The sequence below is a fragment of the Elgaria multicarinata genome, chromosome 7 (genome assembly GCF_023053635.1).
Source record: "Elgaria multicarinata webbii isolate HBS135686 ecotype San Diego chromosome 7, rElgMul1.1.pri, whole genome shotgun sequence".
Taxonomy (NCBI): domain Eukaryota; kingdom Metazoa; phylum Chordata; class Lepidosauria; order Squamata; family Anguidae; genus Elgaria; species Elgaria multicarinata.
In genome coordinates this window covers 6,380,863-6,400,405 of record NC_086177.1, presented here as the reverse complement: position 1 = coordinate 6,400,405, position 19,543 = coordinate 6,380,863, and the positions used below count along the sequence as shown (strand labels likewise).

The 19,543-nt window shown below is 41.7% G+C and overlaps 1 protein-coding gene across 1 annotated transcript in view; it reads right to left on the bottom strand.

Moving 5' to 3' along the window:
• The window catches only part of CFAP61 (cilia and flagella associated protein 61), a 180,256-nt gene that overhangs the window by 92,426 nt on the left and 68,287 nt on the right, over positions 1–19,543 (bottom strand). Inside the window, exon 16 of the mRNA XM_063129711.1 lies at positions 18,183–18,317. Within this exon, the coding sequence (XP_062985781.1) occupies positions 18,183–18,317 (135 nt within the window). The remainder of the gene's footprint in view (positions 1–18,182; positions 18,318–19,543) is intronic.

Genomic DNA, 19,543 nt, shown 5'->3' with positions numbered 1-19,543 from the left:
CTTTGGGTGCTGGCCCACATTAAGAGTCATAGAAGCATAGAATAGCAGAGTTGGAAGGGGCCTACAAGGCCATCGAGTCCAACCCCCTGCTCAATGCAGGAATCCACCCTAAAGCATCCCTGACGGATGGTTGTCCAGCTGCAAAAGGAGACGAGGCAGAAGTGTTAGAGAGCTGTGCTAACATTATGTCCACTATGCAGAAGAAGTTGGAAATGGCATCCCTGTGGAGTTTCCCCCCTCCTGGCCATAAAGTCTAGTAGTTCTCATGCAAACACATGCCACCCCCAGTGCCAACCAATGGTTTTGAGCAGAGTCAAGGAAACCTCATGAGATACATACCATTTTGACATATGCTCCTAGACATTATGGCAGGGTTATTGATTGATTGAATCAGTTCTATTTATATCCCACTCTTCATAAAAAAAAAATCCCACAGTGGGTAACAACAATATTAAAAGCATAAAACACAAGAAATAGCTCTAATAGGGTTAGATTTTTCTGTGGCATCCACACGGTAGACATGATATGTAGTTCAAATGGTAACTTTTAAAAAGAAAAGAGGCAAGCTGCAGAAATATGAATATAAGAGGGGGAAGACGTACATTACAGATGGGCTGAATTATTTACTCAAATCAAATCTTGTGAGTTTCATCCCACCTAGAAAAGCTGGATGCGTACGGAGAGGCATGGCAGAGATTATACGACACAGCAGCAATCATGCACCCATCCCGGGACTTTCCACCGAAGATGTGGAGAAAAAAGTCAGGGACTTAACCCCACTTTTTTTTCCAGAGCGAGGAAAGGATGTGCAAGATGAAATAAAAACAGCCCCTAAGCCTCACTCTGGAGTCGCAGTGGAGGTGTGGCCGGCAGATGGCAACCTCTGTTTGGTCGCCGTCTGCCTGGGCAGAGGGCAGGATGTGGCCAGCACCAGAAACCCTGTGCTTTCCCTGTAGCGTCAACATTAGCTTCCGGTGTCCTCAGGGCCAGTGCTACCAGAGGCCACTCAGGCGGCCGCCTAGAGCGCCAAGCTAAGAGGGGTGCTGGGCACAGTGAGCTGGCCCGGCCCGAGGATTCAGCTGAGCCTGGGCGAGCAAGATGGTGCCCTACGTCCGCCCAGCTGAAGCAAAGGGGTAGGGGGTACACTGGGGTAGGGGTGGGGCGGCTTCACATTCGGACTTCCGCAATGCGCCTGGAAGCCCAAATGTGAAGGCCCCACCCCACCCCACTCCAGCATCCCTGGCTTCGCTTCAGCTGGGCGGGCACAGGGCGCCATCTCGTCAGCATGAGGGCAACGCGAGGCAGGGGGCGGGGCTCAGTTCACTCGCTTTCGTGAGCAGCTGGGCCTCCAGCACACCCCCCCAGCACTGAAGAATAGGGTGACCATATGGCTGGATTTGCCCGGGTCTGCCCAGGTTTTTGATGGCAAATCCGGGAGGGGGAGGGGAAATCCGGATTTCCCCCCCAAAAAGCAGCTCTAATGGGAATTAACAAAAATGCTTATAACTCCGTCATTTTTTAAGATAAAGACATGAAACTTGGCACAATTGTAGCTCTTAGGAAGGGCTTTAGTCATACCAAATTTGAAATAGATCCGTTTATCCATTGATTTTTTAGGAATTTTTTAAAAATTGAGGTTTTAACATTATTATTTTTAAAATAGTCATTTTTAAAGTTAAAGAGATGAAACTTTGTACCATGGTAGGATTTAGGTAGAGCTTTAGCCACACCAAATTTGAAACAGATCCGTTCATCCATTGATTTTTTAGGATTTTTTTAAAAATTGAGGTTTTAAATTTTTTTTAAAAAGCATCATTTTTAAAGATAAAGAGATGAAACTTTGTACCATGATAGGATTTAGGTAGAGCTTTAGCCACACCAAATTTGAAACAGATCTGTTCATCCATTGATTTTGTAGGAATTTTTTTAAAAAATTAGGTTTTAAAATTATTATTTTTTCAACTGTCATTTTTTATAGATAAAGAGCTGAAAGTTGGCACCATGAAAGCTTTTAGGTAGAGCTTTAGCTGTACCAAATTTGAAACAGATCTGGGGGCAGTAGCAAACCCTGTTAACAACAACAACAGCTTGCAATGACTGAAGATACTGTCAGAAAAGATATTTGAGGGAAGGGGAGAATGTAACACACAGAGTATAGCAAAAGTTTCAAAGTACAGCAAAACCAACAAAAGTAGGAGTGAGTGAAGTCAATTTCAGATACATTGAATCTCTCACTTGTTCTTTATTTCAGTGATTTTAACATTAAGATGTTATGTAGAACAGATTTGTCTTAAATGTGTGCTGTAAAATCAGACATGTGACCAAGGCTATGTTCGGGTGGGCACGCCCCCTTGGTACTGGACACGCCCCCTTGGGAGCGACCATGTCACAGCATGAAGAACTTCATCAGGAGGGCTTTAAACTGAATCTTGCGGGGGTGGGAGACGTAAATTTTGAGGCAACAATGGATGAAGGCCAATGCACCACAGTACAGAGAACAGCTCCAACAGAGTCCCAAAATAGTGTCTGCAACAAGGTAGGAACAAAGCCAGACTATAAAACACATGGTCTTCGATGTCTATATACTAATGCCCAGAGCATGGGAAACAAACAGAATGAACTTGAACTCTTATTACATGAAGGCAAATACGACTTGATAGGTATAACTGAAACTTGGTGGGATGACTCCCATGACTGGAATATAGCAATTGAAGGATATAACTTGTTCAAAAAGAACAGAAGAAATAGAAAGGGAGGTGGAGTTGCACTATATGTTAAAAATACCTATCCCTGCACAGAAATACAGGCGGATGAGATTGGGAGCCCCGTCGAGAGCGTCTGGATTAAAATAAATGGGGCTAGGAATAAAAAGAATATGATAATCGGAGTCTACTACCGACCACCCAATCAAGGAGAAGACGAGGACGAAACTTTTGAGAAACAAATTGCCAGTGTTTCAAGGAAGTGTGATGTAGTAGTGATGGGGGACTTCAATTACCCTGATATCTGTTGGGAGACCATTACTGCCAAAAGCGGCCCTTCCAAGAAATTCCTGACATGTATGGGTGATAACTTTCTCCTACAGAAAGTGGTGGAAGGAACTAGAGGGTCAGCAATCCTTGACTTGTTATTGACCAATAGGGATGACTTAGTGGATAAAGTGGCAGTTACGGGAACTCTGGGGGAAAGTGACCACGTCATACTTGAATTCTTGATTATGAAGGAGACAAAAGTCGAGCGTAGCCATACACGTACTCTGGATTTTAGGAAAGCTGATTTTAATAAACTCAGAACTATAATAAGTAAGGTCCCGTGGCAAGGGAGCCTAAAAAGAAAAGGAGTGCAGGATGGGTGGGAGTATCTAAAAAATGAAATTTTAAAGGCACAGTTACAAACAATTCCAACAAGGAGAAAAGATAGAAGACAACAGAGGAAACCAATGTGGCTCCACAAAAAGCTTATTGATGAACTGAAAACAAAAAGGGATACATATAGGAAGTGGAAGGAAGGCCAGGCTACAAAAGAAGAGTACAGACAAGTGGCGCAGAAGTGCCGAAATGGCGTCAGGAAGGCTAAAGCTGTGAATGAGCTGAGATTAGCGAGGGATGCTAAAAGCAATAAAAAGGCTTTCTTCAGATACGTGAGTAGTAAAAGACAGAGGAAAGAAATGGTGGTTCAACTGCTTAATGAGGATGGCAAATTGATAACAGACGACAAACAAAAGGCTGAAGTGCTCAATTCCTACTTTGCCTCGGTCTTCTCCCAAAAGCGGATCTATGACCCCACTGGAAAAAGTGAAGCAGAAGTTGAGGGGGCAGGATTGCAGTTTGAGATTGATAAACAAATGGTCAAAGAACACCTAATTTCCTTGAATGAGTTCAAATCCCCAGGGCCCGATGAACTGCATCCAAGAGTAATGAAGGAGCTAGCGGAAGAACTCTCAGAACCTTTGTCTATTATCTTTGCAAAATCATGGAAGACGGGTGAGGTGCCGGACGACTGGAGGAGGGCTAACGTTGTCTCTATCTTCAAAAAGGGCAAAAAGGAGGAACCTGGGAACTACAGACCAGTCAGCCTGACATCCATCCCTGGGAAAATTCTGGAGCAGATTATAAAGAAGTCAATCTGTAAACACCTTGAAATCAATGCAGTGATTACTAGAAGCCAACATGGATTTGTCAGGAACAAATCCTGTCAGACTAATTTGATCTCATTTTTTGATAGGATAACCTCCCTTGTGGACTGTGGGAATGCTGTGGATGTCATATATCTTGACTTCAGCAAAGCTTTTGACAAAGTACCACATGACATTCTGATTAACAAACTAGCTAAAAGTGGGCTAGATGGAACAACTATTAGGTGGATCCACAGTTGGCTACAGAATCGGACTCAAAGAGTACTTATCAATGGAACCTTCTCAAACTGGGGAGAGGCAACGAGTGGGGTGCCGCAGGGCTCAGTCCTGGGCCCAGTGCTCTTCAACATTTTTATTAATGATTTGGACGAGGAGGTGCAGGGAACGCTGATCAAATTTGCAGATGACACCAAATTGGGTGGGATAGCTAATACCCTGGAAGACAGAAACAAACTTCAAAGTGATCTTGATAGGCTGGAGTGCTGGGCTGAAAACAACAGAATGAAATTTAATAGGGATAAATGCCAAGTTCTACATTTAGGGAATAGAAACCAAATGCACAGTTACAAGATGGGGGACACTTGGCTCAGCAATACTACAAATGAGAAAGATCTTGGAATTGTTGTAGATCACAAGCTGAATATGAGCCAACAGTGCGATATGGCTGCAAGAAAGGCAAATGCTATTTTGGGCTGCATTAATAGAAGTATAGCTTCCAAATCACGTGAGGTACTGGTTCCTCTCTATTCGGCCCTGGTTAGGCCTCATCTAGAGTATTGCGTCCAGTTCTGGGCTCCACAATTCAAGAAGGACGCAGACAAGCTGGAGCGTGTTCAGAAGAGGGCAACCAGGATGATCAGAGGTCTAGAAACAAAGCCCTATGAAGAGAGACTGAAAGAACTGGGCATGTTAGCCTGGAGAAGAGAAGATTGAGGGGAGACATGATAGCACTCTTCAAATACTTCAAAGGTTGTCACACAGAGGAGGGCCAGGATCTCTTCTCGATTCTCCCAGAGTGCAGGACACGGAATAACGGGCTCAAGTTAAAGGAAGCCAGATTCCGGCTGGACATCAGGAAAAACTTCCTGACTGTTAGAGCAGTGCGACAGTGGAATCAGCTACCTAGGGAGGTTGTGGGCTCTCCCACACTAGAGGCATTCAAGAGGCAGCTGGACAACCATCTGTCAGGGATGCTTTAGGGTGGATTCCTGCATTGAGCAGGGGGTTGGACTCGATGGCCTTGTAGGCCCCTTCCAACTCTGCTATTCTATGATTCTATGTTGTCCTCCTTTTTGGTTTCCAAAATATGGTCACCCTAGCGGAAGAAGAAGGAAGAAGAAGCAAGAAGCAAGCACCAGGAGGTGGAGAAGAGAAGAAGCGAGTAAGGTAAAACTCTGTGTGTGTGAGTGTGTGTGTGTGTGTGTGTGAGTGAGAGAGAGAGAGAGAGAAAGAATGTATAGGTGAATGGGGTCTTTGAGTGAATGCATGTGTTCATGCATGTGTTTGTTTAGAGTGAGTGATGCTGAGTGTGTGCGTGTGCACGCATGTGAGTTGGGGGGGATGATTTGGAGGTGATATTCCTATTAAATAATGCATTTTAGACCCATAGACGTTCCTTTCCAATTTGTTTGCTATAATTGGCATGACGTATTTCTTGCACTTTAAAATAAATTTAGCAGTTTCAAGTTTTGTGCTTCTTATTTTTTCCAGGAAACATATGTTCTTAAAAATCAAAGTTGGCATTTTTGGGTGTGTGTGTGTGTGAAAGTAGCTCACCTTGCTAGGGCGCAAAATAGTCTGGCACCTGCCCTGGGTGCCCTGCATCAACAAAAGCGCAGGGTGTTGAATCATTGCAGTGGCAACCCACTACCATGAAGACAGCCCCCAGGTCTCTTTTCAAAAATATTCATTTGTGCTTCTTAGTATCAAAGAATTCCCTCTGTAATCATGAATACTGCTGGCCATGCAGTTATGGAGTCAAACCTAACATTGGTGTAGATGCACTGCTATCAAATTTTAAATAGATATTCATTCATTTATTATTTAAATACCAATCTATACTTTTGGTTTTAAAAAAATGTACAACTCACGTATCAGTGATAAAATCACCTGATAAGCCCAACTCAATAATATCCATTCTAAATTTCTGATTCTGCCTATTGGTTCCTGACAAATGCTGTTCAGGGCACCTACTATTCTACCTCAAATGTAATAACTGAGGTTTTTTTTTAAAAAAAGTGTGCTTCTAATAGGCAGAAGTGCAAAAGAGGGGAGAAAAGAACCTCAAATCTGTAATATTCCTCTTGTACAGGCAAGTGTCAGAGACGTGTAATATGATGCACGCCCACTGCATGGTTTGGTTTATTAGCTAGGGCAGTGGATTTCGGAAGGTTTGATTCTCCGAGATAGATGAAGGAGTTGTAAGGCACTTTGAGAATTATTTCTCCTTTGTGGCATTCAGTGCTTTTCCCTGGTGTTGTCATTGTCGTACTGTAATATGATGGCCACCACAGTTGCATGGCTGCAAGTCAATGGGAAGGAGAAGAATGGACACTGAATATACTAGTAGTGGTTATTCCAACTTGCCCCTGGTGTGCTCTTGTAGAGTACCTGGCTTCCTCAAGACAGTACTGATGTTTTGGCATATCCAGTAAATTATCAGGAGTTGAAGCCTACTAGGTGACAGAATATGGCATCAAGCCTTTCCACGACTGTGTTGCTTCAGGCCAGTTGGCTTCAAGATGGCAGCAGGAGGTCAGTCTGCTGAAAAGCAAGCTATGCAGTAACCATGGAAACCACACAACTGAATCACTTCACAGCTCCCTCTGGTTTGTCATACTCGGGAGCAGCGTATTGTACCTCAGACAATTTAATTGCTGATCTACATATAAAACTTTCCTCAGTACTCTTTGCTGTCTACTCTTTACTCTTAGCTCTTTGTCAGTGACTTATCTAGTAACCTGACTGAATTTTGACGGATTGCGGCCATTCTTCATTTCACATCTTTCTTCCTCTAATTTACCTTAATTCCTCTGGGGTGCTCCCATCTACGCCATGTACCTCAGACTCTTAACACATTTGCTGCTCTAATTAAAATTTAAAATTATTGAGCTGCCTTTCTCATCAAACCTGAGGCACCTGTTACTCAACCCTTTTGATATCAGACCAAATAAGCCAATGGCAGTTAAGGAGGCATCGCAACTAGTCAAATACAGCACAGTCTTGAGCCATAACAGAAACAACTACTGTAAACCATATGCTCTTTGCATTTAGCAGAAATGTATAATAATGAAGAGGAGAATACTGAGATAAGGCAAGCATTTGACGCATTTGAAGCAGGGATAATTAGATTGTAAGCCTATGCGGCAGGGTCTTGCTATTTACTGTTTTACTCTGTACAGCACCATGTACACTGATGGTGCTATATAAATAAATAATAATAATAATAATAATAATAATAATAATAATAATACTATGTGAGTATCCCTGCTTGAATTTGACTGACAAATCAAGGAAAGCACCATCTCAGTTCTGCTCATAAGGAGGAAGCAGTACTGGATAGCAGGTATAGGGTTCCAATGATGATAGGAGAGGATCCTCTTTTGCCACTCCTTACTCCTCCTTCTCCAAATGAGACATTTTCTTTCCTTGGGAAAGGAAAAGAAGGCTGGCATTTTGAGCACTTTAGAATGTTCCTGAGCATTCAACTAATTCTCAGGGGAGCAAATGATTTTTGGAATGCACATCTTAGTGCTTGCCCAATACTGATACAGACAACAAACTTCCTGTGTGAAAAATATGAAGATGCTTGCCTATTTCTTAAAATGTATGCTAAACTGCTTCAAAACCACTGTGGGTGGTTTTGACTCATTCAGTGGTTGGTAATTTCCCCTCCAATATTCAATTTAAAGAATAATTCCACATTTTTAGACTCAAAACACCTGAAATACAATGCTGTTTTGTATCAAAAGGTTAGTTCAAAACCACTTCACTTCGATGGGCAGTGTCCAATACTGCTGCTGAACGTCTGCTGGTTGTCTTGTGCCAACGGAGCATACCTCTGAAGCAACAGGAAGCAACTCCAGAAATGGGCCAAAATGCTTCCAGGATTAAACAAATCAGTGCTGCTCCCTTCGACAAACTCTGCTGACCTATTCCGTTATGAAAATTAACATTTCAGCTCATTTCTGGTTGCTTTAAGAAGCACTAGCTCTCCATTGTATTGATGGTGGGTCCCACTGGCACATGGGCAGCATTGGATACTGTCCCAAGCAGGCCAATGTTCTTATATACTTAAATGAAATCTAACACTTTGATGCACCAACCCCTTGATATTATCTTCTAATGTCAGGAATTTCCTTTTGATAAACATTTCATTTTGGAAGAGCTTCTGTTCTGAGTCTAACCAAGGAAAGACTCCTGCTGCACTAAGAGAAGTACTCACAGCTGGGCCCCAGAAAACACTTGCTGGGATTTAATGTGTCAAAACCCAGCAGGCTGCCTGGCTTGTCAAGACCAGGCTCTAGCTCCATTACGATACCTTAGAGTTCCTCCAGACCTATATGTTCCATAACACAGCTACTTTTCTCCCATTCTTTTAAAGAAGGATTGAAACAGTGACAGTATCTATTCTGTCCACGCACAACTAACAACACAAACATTAAAAATATAAAGGCACTTTCCGCCAACCAGATCTGACTTAAAAGAATTTTTAACACAGCATTCAAATTTTATACTGCAAATAATCATTACAGCATGACGGAAAGGAACAAGGGGTACAAGGGGAAATTTGAGGTGTGTTTGTAGTAATGTTCCTGGGTAGTAATATTTGAAGAATAATATTTATCTTCCCTTTCCAAACAGCTCTCACTCAGCAGGATATCAGTCTGTAAAATTTTGTGTTAAAGATTAAAAAAACAGCTGTGCAGGCCAGTTTTCAGCAAACAACATTAACACCTGTATACTACTGACATCATGCTTTCAAAGTGAAGATAGGTCACCTTACTTTTAATTTCACACATGCACATAAGTGGTAAACATTCAGAGCATTCTTGTTAATGATGCCATCTGGAGCCTCCTCATAATTGAGTAATGCTCAGGCTTCCAAACAAGATGTAATGGCAGTAACACACAAAACCCACTGACATTTACAGTTAGGAAATTTATGATCAGCCATCAGCTCTGAACAAATGTGTTTGCATGACTGCTAGTGCTATAAAATCATCAACTACATGGGACAAGATATGGTAGAATCGGTAATGGTTTTCATCCATGCATGTTCTACACAAATCATTAACAATTTATTATTCATGCACAATAGAAACTTGAACAACAGTTGTTTCTTGGAAAACCCATCTCTGTTAAATTAAAACCCTAAAATTAAACCATATCCATTTGTAAATTATCTCATGTGCAGTCTTACGGAATTATTTTAAAGTCATTCTTCAGATTGCAATCCCAAACACTCATAGTAGGAAGTAAGTCATAGAATCATAGAATAGCAGAGTTGGAAGGGGCCTACAAGGCCATCGAGTCCAACCCCCTGCTCAATGCAGGAATCCACCCTAAAGCATCCCTGACAGATGGTTGTCTAGCTGCCTCTTGAAGGCTTCTAGTGTGGGAGAGCCCACAACCTCCCTAGGTAACTGATTCCATTGTCATACTGCTCTAACAGTCAGGAAGTTTTTCCTGATGTCCAGCTGGAATCTGGCTTCCTTTCACTTGAGCCCGTTATTCCGTGTCCTGCACTCTGGGAGGATCGAGAAGAGATCCTGGCCCTCCTCTGTGTGACAACCTTTTAAGTATTTGAAGAGTGCTATCATGTCTCCCCTCAATCTTCTCTTCTCCAGGCTAAACATGCCCAGTTCTTTCAGTCTCTCTTCATAGGGCTTTGTTTCCAGACCCCTGATCATCCTGGTTGCCCTCCTCTGAACACGTTCCAGCTTGTCTGCGTCCTTCTTGAATTGTGGAGCCCAGAAGTGGACGCAATACTCTAGATGAGGCCTAACCAGGGCCGAATAGAGAGGAACCAGTACCTCACGTGATTTGGAAGCTATACTTCTATTAATGCAGCCCAAAAGAGCATTTGCCTTTCTTGCAGCCATATCACACTGTTGGCTCATATTCAGCTTGCGATCTACAACAATTCCAAGATCCTTCTCGTTTGTAGTATTGCTGAGCCAAGTATCTCCCATCTTGTAACTGTGCATTTGGTTTCTATTTCCTAAATGTAGATCCTTTTAAAATCATTGGACGTATATGTTAATCCCTATATAGTTGAGCTGCAGACTACTCCATTTTAATTTTGAAAATCACCTCTCTTTTCCAACATTTTTGCTTATAAACAAAATAATGTAGATAGCTACGCCCAATTGGATTAAATGGCAGTATGGACACACAAGGCCAAGGAAAAGGAGAGCAAAATAGAAATGGGGAAATGGTGCTGAGAAGCAGCAGTCATCAAAACAAAAGAGTTTTGAGCAATATTGAAAAACATAAAGTGAGTATTTTTTCAGTAGTTTATTCTGTAACACCATATGTGCTAATTCCAAGTTAAAGACTGAAATTAAATATAAATGTTTTAGAAACAATACAAACAGTGCTGCAGGTAGAGCAGGAGCTTGGGGCTAAGTCCAGTCCCCCCATCCTGTTCAGTGACCACCCAGAGAGTGGCAGGTTATGAGAGCTGCAGGGAAGCAGAAGCAAATTCCATTTTATTTCTGTAAGTCATCATGATGGTGTGAGTTTAGTGAATTTAAAATGCAAAATGGCACCTCCTCAGGGGGTTTAAAAACACACACACAAGAAAACCCCAAAAACCCTAGGGTTGGCAACTAAGGATTTTGTTGTTTTTCTAATATGTCAGGATTGTAGTGACAATTGTACAACATTGAGTTGTGATAGGGAGAAAAGTTAGTTGTGTGCTTCACATCTCAAGTAATACGCCTGGACGTCTAAAGCCGCCCACCTCCTGCTTCCAGTAAGTCCAAGGTCTAAAGTTACCTAGCTCAGGCATTAAAGACAGTGTTAGTCTGGCGTTCTAGTTCTGCCACGTCTCAGTCATCAGTCAGATTCTTTTGATTACCACGATGAAACAAGCCAGTTATGCACAAATATGATAGCTGATAGGAAATGGATGCAGCATATATACATGCAAAGGAAGTCCACACCTCCTTCCAGCTAATCAAGCTCTCATAGCTGGGTCTATTGGGATCCCCACGATAGACAGAAGCTCTTCCTGGGTCCACAAAAGTCCTCCAAGCCAGTAACATGTGTGTTCCCCCTTGAAGTGAGATTGGAAAGCAGGGCCAGTGGCCTTGAACTTATAAACTTTCTCTCCCCAAGCTGAGGAGCCAACATATCAGATTCAGGAGAAGGGAGGGGGAGAGCTTCCCAGAAGCAGGGGTGTGTGTCTCCCTCTCACCTCTCCTGGTTGCTCAAAGCATCCCAGCCTGGGAATCTAATTGACTTTCCAGTGCCTAGTTAGGATGGAAAGCCTCCCAGCTCATGTTGAGATAAGCCTCTACTCCCTATCTCAGGTGGGTGAAGTAACTAACTACACTTGCTTGATACCAATTAAAAGCAAGTGAAAGGCCCATCCAGGGAATATTGCTTATTTTTGTTATCTAAGGCCTGCTAAAATCAACTCACTTGATAGGCTATACAGGTCTACTAGCTGCGATCAAGAACTCTGCAAAGTCCATATTTTTGCTAATTAACCAACTCACTACAAAGACTGATACACTCTTGTATTGGATTTGGTTCTGGAAGAATGGCAAGGAGTTGGGTGTGAAATTGCATAGAATTATATGCAGTGTCTAGCAGCATATGTTTACATATTTGGTAGAGCAATTGGCAACTATTATGAAGTTAGAGTTGGTTTTCATAGCTATATAGTAAAGGTGAGCGCTTTTTGCTACTAACAAAGGTCAGATAACACAAGTAGCTGTCCTGCACGGTTTGTACCTTATTTGCTCCTTTCTTTGCTGTGAGAAACTTTATTTTCCGCCAAGTAATTAACCCCTTCCCCCCACTTTCTCCACCTCGTTGAAGGAAGGTGTGTGTGTGTGATAATAGGCTTTAACTCAGTGACAAAAGCCCTATAAAATCCTGGACAGGTTGGCCTGCTACCTGTTCTCATGTGAAAGGGAGAGGCCACCATCTGCTTAGAAAAACAGCCCTAAGATGATGCCTGCTACATCCAGGGAACCAATGTAACATTAATGAGGGGCTTGTGACCTACTAAGTGAAGGACATGTGTAAACTTTCTTTGCTTTTATTATCTGCATCCATTTCCTGCCAATAAACTATATCACTCTTTCACGCAAGAGGACTTATTTATTTATTTATTTATTTATTTATTTATCATACTTATACCCCGCTCCTCAGCCAAAAAAGGCTCTTGGAGCGGCTTACACTTAGCAAAAAAGACAGTCCCTGCCCTCAGGCTTACAGTCTAATAAAGACATGACACACAAGGAAAAGGAGTCAAGGAGGGAGGGAGGGAGGAGAGAGAAAGAGAGAGAGAGAGAGAGAGAGAGAGAGAGAGAGAGACAGAGTGTCCAGCAGGAGCAGGCCCCGATGTTACTTCTGCCTGCTCCTGTCCCCTCGGTCCATCTTCTTCCCCACAGGGCCAAGATGGCAGTTTGCCCTGTGGGGGTGGGGGAAGAGTCCAGCAGGAGCAGGCCCCGATGTTACTTCTGCCTGCTCCTGTCCCCTCAGTCCTTCTTCTTCCCCACAGGGCCAAGATGGCAGTTTGTGACTTGACTCACATTGGTACCTTTGAATCTGTTTAGAGTGCATTCTGGCTGGCCCCAGGTTTAAGACACCCTATTCAGGCAGTTTGGGAAAGGCAGGGAAAATTAGGGATGCTACTGGAATTTGACCTTCGTGAATTCTAACGTGAACTGACCTGATCTACGCTTCCAAGAGTAATGTGTGAATTGGAACTTACTTGCTCAAAAAACATATCAAATATGAAGTTTGAGAGAAAATGTACGTGTTAAAAAATATCTATTTATTTTTTAATGTGGAATTAAAGACGCTAACAGATTAAGGTTGAAAAGGGATGCAACAGACCTATGGGGGATCGCATGTGAAAGTGACATGGCTCAGAAATTGACTGATTTGCCTATCCCTATAGGAGATTCACCCACTACCCATTATTTCAAGGTGACTGCTGCTGTGTGGCAGTAGAGCTGGCAAGGCTGCCTGCTTTGAGCTTACCCTCTACTGCATGGCTACCTTCCTGATGCTACTGCCACCTGCTGCCTAGTCTGTCACTCCTTCCCCCTCCATCTCCTGGGAGAAGTTAGGATGCAAGACTGTTGGGACAGCCTGAGCCCACCATAACCTCTGTTAGGAGGAAGCAGGCTGCACAAATCATGAACACAGTAAGCAAGATGAGAATAGACAGGCAAATGAGCTCGTAGTGGCAGCCCCAGGCTCCACATGGACACCAGCACTGCTGTTATTCCCAAGTTTTGTGGGAGCTGTGCTGGCAAATTGAAAATGCATAAACTCATGCTTGCATAACAATCCCTTTCATCAGAGAATGCCCGCGAGCCCACCATGATCCAGCTTGTAGGCGATTAGTGGACTATCAACATTCTGCCTGCCCAGTGACTAGGAAGTGCAAATGTATGCTTCTTCAAGTATTATCAAGTGAGTGCAACCAAGAAATAATAAATCATGAACAATAGGTGGTCAGAAAGAAGAACTAATTCAGTAAGCATATGACATTTTATTATGCAACATGGAACAGTTATTCTTGTTAATTAACCTATTCTAGGCTTATATTGATAATTACATAATTACAGAAAACAGATGGATAGCAGAATGCTCCCAGATGGTGAGAATGTAAACAAGTTGATAATATATAAGTGTTTAAAATAAATAATTATAGCTCCCTGCTCTCAAGCTAACTATTCAGGCAACATAAAAATAATACTCTTGAAAGTGTCCTCTCTAATACATTTTTTAAATATTAAAAATCAAGTATAAAAAGACAGGTGACCAAAAATGACTCCTGTTATCCCCGTGAAAGATCTCATAACTAGTTCTATTGAGGAGCCCATTGGTACTTCCACAAGTTCTGTGTGACCTACTTATTCTTTTCAAAATCACATGGAAGTATCTCAAGACCAGCGTTTCCTTCTGATCCAACTCTCAATGTCCAGGAACCATTAACTAACTCATTATTTAGTTTATTGGAATGTTAGAAATACCTGCTGAGTTGCAACAAATATCTATTATTTTCAACTTTTGGGGTAAAAATCAAACATTTGTAGTTGCAGATAAGCATCCTAAACATTACAACTTGTTTCTGAAGTTTTTGCTAAACCATGAAAAAGAAAAGAAAAGAAGTACTGAGTTGTATAATTAAGCCAATTGCACAGATGGAGGAAATACGAACAAAAACCTGGCACAACATGCAATAGCAATCTGGTCAGAATTTGAATGGGAAATGATTCTGACAAGTAGCCACAATAGCAAATTATTTTATATTTGTTAGGTTCTGAACTAACAACCTGGCATTTTTATTTTAATATTTATTTATAAGGTTTATATTCCAACCTTCAAAACAATTCCCTCTCTCCTCTAGGAACTTATATATCTGGTTTTGTGGATTAGTAACCAAAACATGTGATGTCACTTTCTGGCAAGGTGAAAATATTCATGGAAAGAATTGTGAAGATTTTGCACATACCTATCAGCTACCATCAAGGACTTACAAGAAAACCCCGGTGGAATGTAAATAGCAAGCTAATTGTGTTAAGAAGAATACCAAGAAATTTGAGAAACAATATTACACTAAACAGAAATATTGGTGAAGTTCCTAAACTATAATCACAGCATAGCAATGATTTAAAAGAAGACCTACTGCCACAGGAAACATTTTGCCCCCAAACAGCACATAGAAATTTCCTATTTTAAAAATAATAATGCATAATATGCATAATAATTATGTAGTATGCACATCCTTCCCATGTTAAAGGATGGGAAAGGCCAGAAGTTGCTAGAGTATATTATTTGCTTCTTTACTAGTATTAGAGCTAATAATACTTCCTATAATGCCACTTCTCAGAGGCAAAGAATTGGACATGATGGACTAATGGATTGATTTAGAATAATGATTCTGATGGAAACTGAGAACAAAGCAGTGAAGGCAACAAAGCAAGATCTGGGACAGAACTTGGAAGGAGCAGGAAAATTAGGGATGTAGTTAGGATGGGAAATCTAGCCAGCAACCTGATTGCTTGTAGAGGAAGGTGATTTGGTCCCAACTCTTTTGAGAAATTTTACTATGCAAGTTTCATTTACTATGCAAGTTTCATTTGGGCAGTAGTAGTACTGACATTGTGTGATAGTTGATCCAGCAATTAAAGGGAAGGAGAGGGAGCAAGCTGGGAAGCAGGCATGAGAAAGGAGACGTAAGAAGGGAAGGTGGAAAAGATCAGAACAGCAGATGGAACTGTGTGTGTGTTGGGTGTGTGTGTGTGTGTGTGTGTGTGTGTGTGTGATTGCAATATTATTTATTTATAGTCTATGTCACTCTAAGGGGCCATGTAGGTACCAATATTAAAAAAAGAACAGAAAAAAATCATGATTTTGAGAAAAAGGAAAAGAAATTGGAAACCATTTTAAATCATTAAATCCATATAAATAGAAAAAAAGAGATGTAAGTGTATGTAGATGTTACTTTTATGTAAAGGAAGATTCTTCAGAAATGAAGCCAGTGAGCACTGGAAAAGCAAGGGAAGGTGTGGTAGAAAAATGAAACACTTCTGAGGTTGCATTTAAAATATAGGAAGAGTAAGAAAACAACAAGAAAAGAGGGAAGAGTAAGCAGGTACAGAGGTGAATTTGACAGATAGAGCAGGCCATAAACTGCGGTGAGCAGTTTTAGAGGAAAGGTCCCAAGAGATAAAGGAAGGAATTTAAAAACATGGCCCATATGGCTGAAACCTTTTAGCTACTTGAGTTTTGCGGAGCCAAGATCCTATAAAGCAACTATGAAAGGGAATATACTGTGCTAAAATGACATACAAGCTTGGTATCAAAGACAAAAACATATATCATAAAACAAAACCAACATTCGCTGTGTGGTTCCCTAAACAATGTGTAAATAGATAGAATTAGTTGTCATTGATGAGATATATTGTGGCATATTTTATTCTACTTACTTTACACAGGAATGATCTCTCTCTCACACACACACACACACTCCTTTTGGTGTGTTTAAAAATTCAAAATGCCTCTTTGGCATCAATAGAATAGCTGAGAAATTAATAAATACACTGAATATCGCTATATGTAGTCACAAATGTGAGGCCACTTTATGACCCCCACTGATGCTTTGAATGCCCCTTTTGCATGTCCAAGAAGCAACAGAGGGAGTACAACCCCCACTCTGTCCAGCCACTAATTAAATTGGGGGGGGGGGACCTCTTTCAACCTGACGGCCAAATTCAATTCCAGAGAAGCTCTCAGGGCCTGGGTTCTAGTGCTGAGTGGGGCTAAAAGCAAAGGGAGTGAGGCAAAAGGGGTGGGGTCAAAAATACAACAACAAAAAAGCCACCTCAGTGTATTGTAGTTTAAGGCGCAACCCTATCAGGTTGCTGCCCACAAGACAGAAGCCTCCGATTTAGGAAGCTTCCAAGATTCCTACGCCATGGCGGACTGTTAACAGCAGGGCAGGAGGCCTGATGGAGACAATTTTGGCCTCACCATCCTCGTTTTAAATGTTTTCCGCTAGATCAGCCTCTGAGCCTGTCTAGATGAGTTGCGCTCCCCTCTTCCCTTTTCCTTTCCTCAGCTGAGGTCTTGAAAAGGACCTCAGAAAAGGACCTGTGGGAGCTTTATGCAGTGGCAGGGAGGTACCCTAAAGCTCTTACTGCTAATAACTAAGCCTTAGGAGGAGATGCCAGTGTGGCTAGAGTGTTGGACTGGGACTCAGGAGATCCGGGTTCTAGTCCCCACTCAGCCATGGAAACTCACTGGGTGACTTTGGGCCAGTCACAGAATCTCAGCCCAACCCACCTCACAGGGTTGTTGTTGTGAGGATAAAATGTAGAGGAGGAAGAGGATTACGTACGCTGCCTTGGGTTCCTTAAGAAGGAACAAAAGGTGGGATATAAATGAAATAAAATAAAATAAATCTTTTAGAATGGGGAAAAAATTGCACAGGCACCAGGAAAGTACAAAACAATTAGTGATTGGTAAAAGTGAACATGGACATCTGGGGAACCACAGAGAGCCTGACAGGGACCCCAGGAGGGCTGAGTTAGGCCCCTGGGCCTGAGGTTCCTCAATCCTGAGGTAAAGAGACCCCAATTTAGTGTTCTGCGTGCAAACCAACAGATTGCACATCTGCATTCCATGTAATTATGCTCAAAATACGCAAACACCAGCACCACCACTGCCTGGTGGGGAGGCAGGATTAATAAGGGATTAGAGAAATTCATGGAGGGCATGATTACCAACTGCTAATATCCACAATGGTGAACTGGAACCAGAGAAAGTTGCTGGGAGGTAACATTGTGAGGGAGCTGTGGGCATCTGAGAGGCATCTGGTTGGATACTGGGAAACAGGGTGCTGATTTGATACAGAAGGGCTCATTTTATTGACCACAATCCAGACATCACTTTTCTCTATTGAAGATAATCTTTTCTGACAGGGGAAAAGGAGTGGGGGGGGGGGAATTACAAGCAGAGGATTGGGGATTTTGTCTTCCTGTGAAGGTTCAAACTTTTGGATGAAACAGTCTGATAAGACATCCGCATTGTGAATCTGGTTATTTTAAATACTGTAATTATTAGCTATCTAATTCTGAATAACTGAAAGGCTGCTGGTTGTAATCCTCACTTTGAAATGCATGCTTAGAAAACGATACAGCGGAGCATAACAGTGTAAGGGCATGAACATCAGGTTCAAGGTAATTAAGAAGCAGCCCACCAACATTAAGACAGTAATGTCATCCCATCTGCCAAATCCTACATTTAGCTGGAGCTATGCCTTTTGCTTGCTGCTGCTTCTATTACCCACCTGATCCTTAGAGACCTCTTTTGATGGAGCGTTTATGCCAAGTTTTTCCAGAGGATAGACAATCTGTCGTCTTGGTCGCACGGGAACCATGTAATGAAGGGCAGATGTCAAAGAATGGGCACACGGATTCTGGAACTGAAGGACAACAAGCTATATTTTATCACAGAGAATGTCAGAAAAGTGCATCACAGATGTCTGTAATAGTGCTTTGTGAATATAAGAATCCTTTATCCCTTGATTAAATCCAAAAGAAATATCACCCCCCCCCAAAAAAAAATAAGCACTCTCAGAGCAGAGGAATGGATTGCAGCTAATTCCTGACACTAATGAAGATAATTATGAGAGTAATTATATTACTATCTCAGTGGGAATGACAGATAAACAAGTGGTTTGGTTTATGGGATTTTGCAGCACAAGTAGTTTCCCAAGGGGATATTTTTCTCCACTGCGATCATGAATCATCTTCATCCAATCTCATTAAGCAATGTTACATGCTTACTGTGTAGCTCCGGTCCTTCGGCAAAAGAAGGGTTAAACATGTATATAGAAAATGCATATGAAGTAAAATGTCACTTTTATCCTAATGAAAATGACAATGAAATGGCATAAACATGAAGAAAAAGGCCTTGTTTTCATAAATATATAGGTTCATTAAAATTCCTTTATTTTACTGCAACAAGTTATAGACTGCATTTGAACAGTTGGAGAACAACAGAAAATAGAGAAGAGTAATGGAAAATAAAGAATATAAAATGTTTCCAAAAGTCTGTGTTGCATTAAAAATGAATTCAATCTGCTGTTAATACAGAAATAACAAGACATAAAACAAACAAAATTATTTTCCTTTAGTGCAGGAGAAAAATAAGTATTGCTAACGCTTCCTTATTTCCTGTACACCCTTCCCCATTTCACAAGCATGTCAATTAATATTGCCATGGCAATATTTCAATTTAGGAAATACAACTTGCTCACTTCTAACTTGAGATCTTGAAAGGGCTCTGCGAATACACATACCGAAGGGATCCATGGCTGGAGTTCAATATGTACAATATTTTGTGCACACGCTAAGGCTTTTCCTGCTCTCCCTTCTCCGGGTTGTTCACACTAACTGAGGGACCCAAGTGCCAGAGCTTCAGGCAGAATAGCATGGGGAATGTGCTAAAGTGGAGGAAATACCAGCAGCCCGCCCCCCCAATATGCGTGCAAAGCTAGTCTGCTGGCATATGAGGCCCTTTGGATCCAGCCTCATGCCTGCCTACAGAGTTTAAGCTATTTATTTATTTATTACATTTCTATACCACCCAATAGCCAGAGCTCTCTGAGCGGTTCACAAAAATTTAAACCATTCAAAGTATAAAACA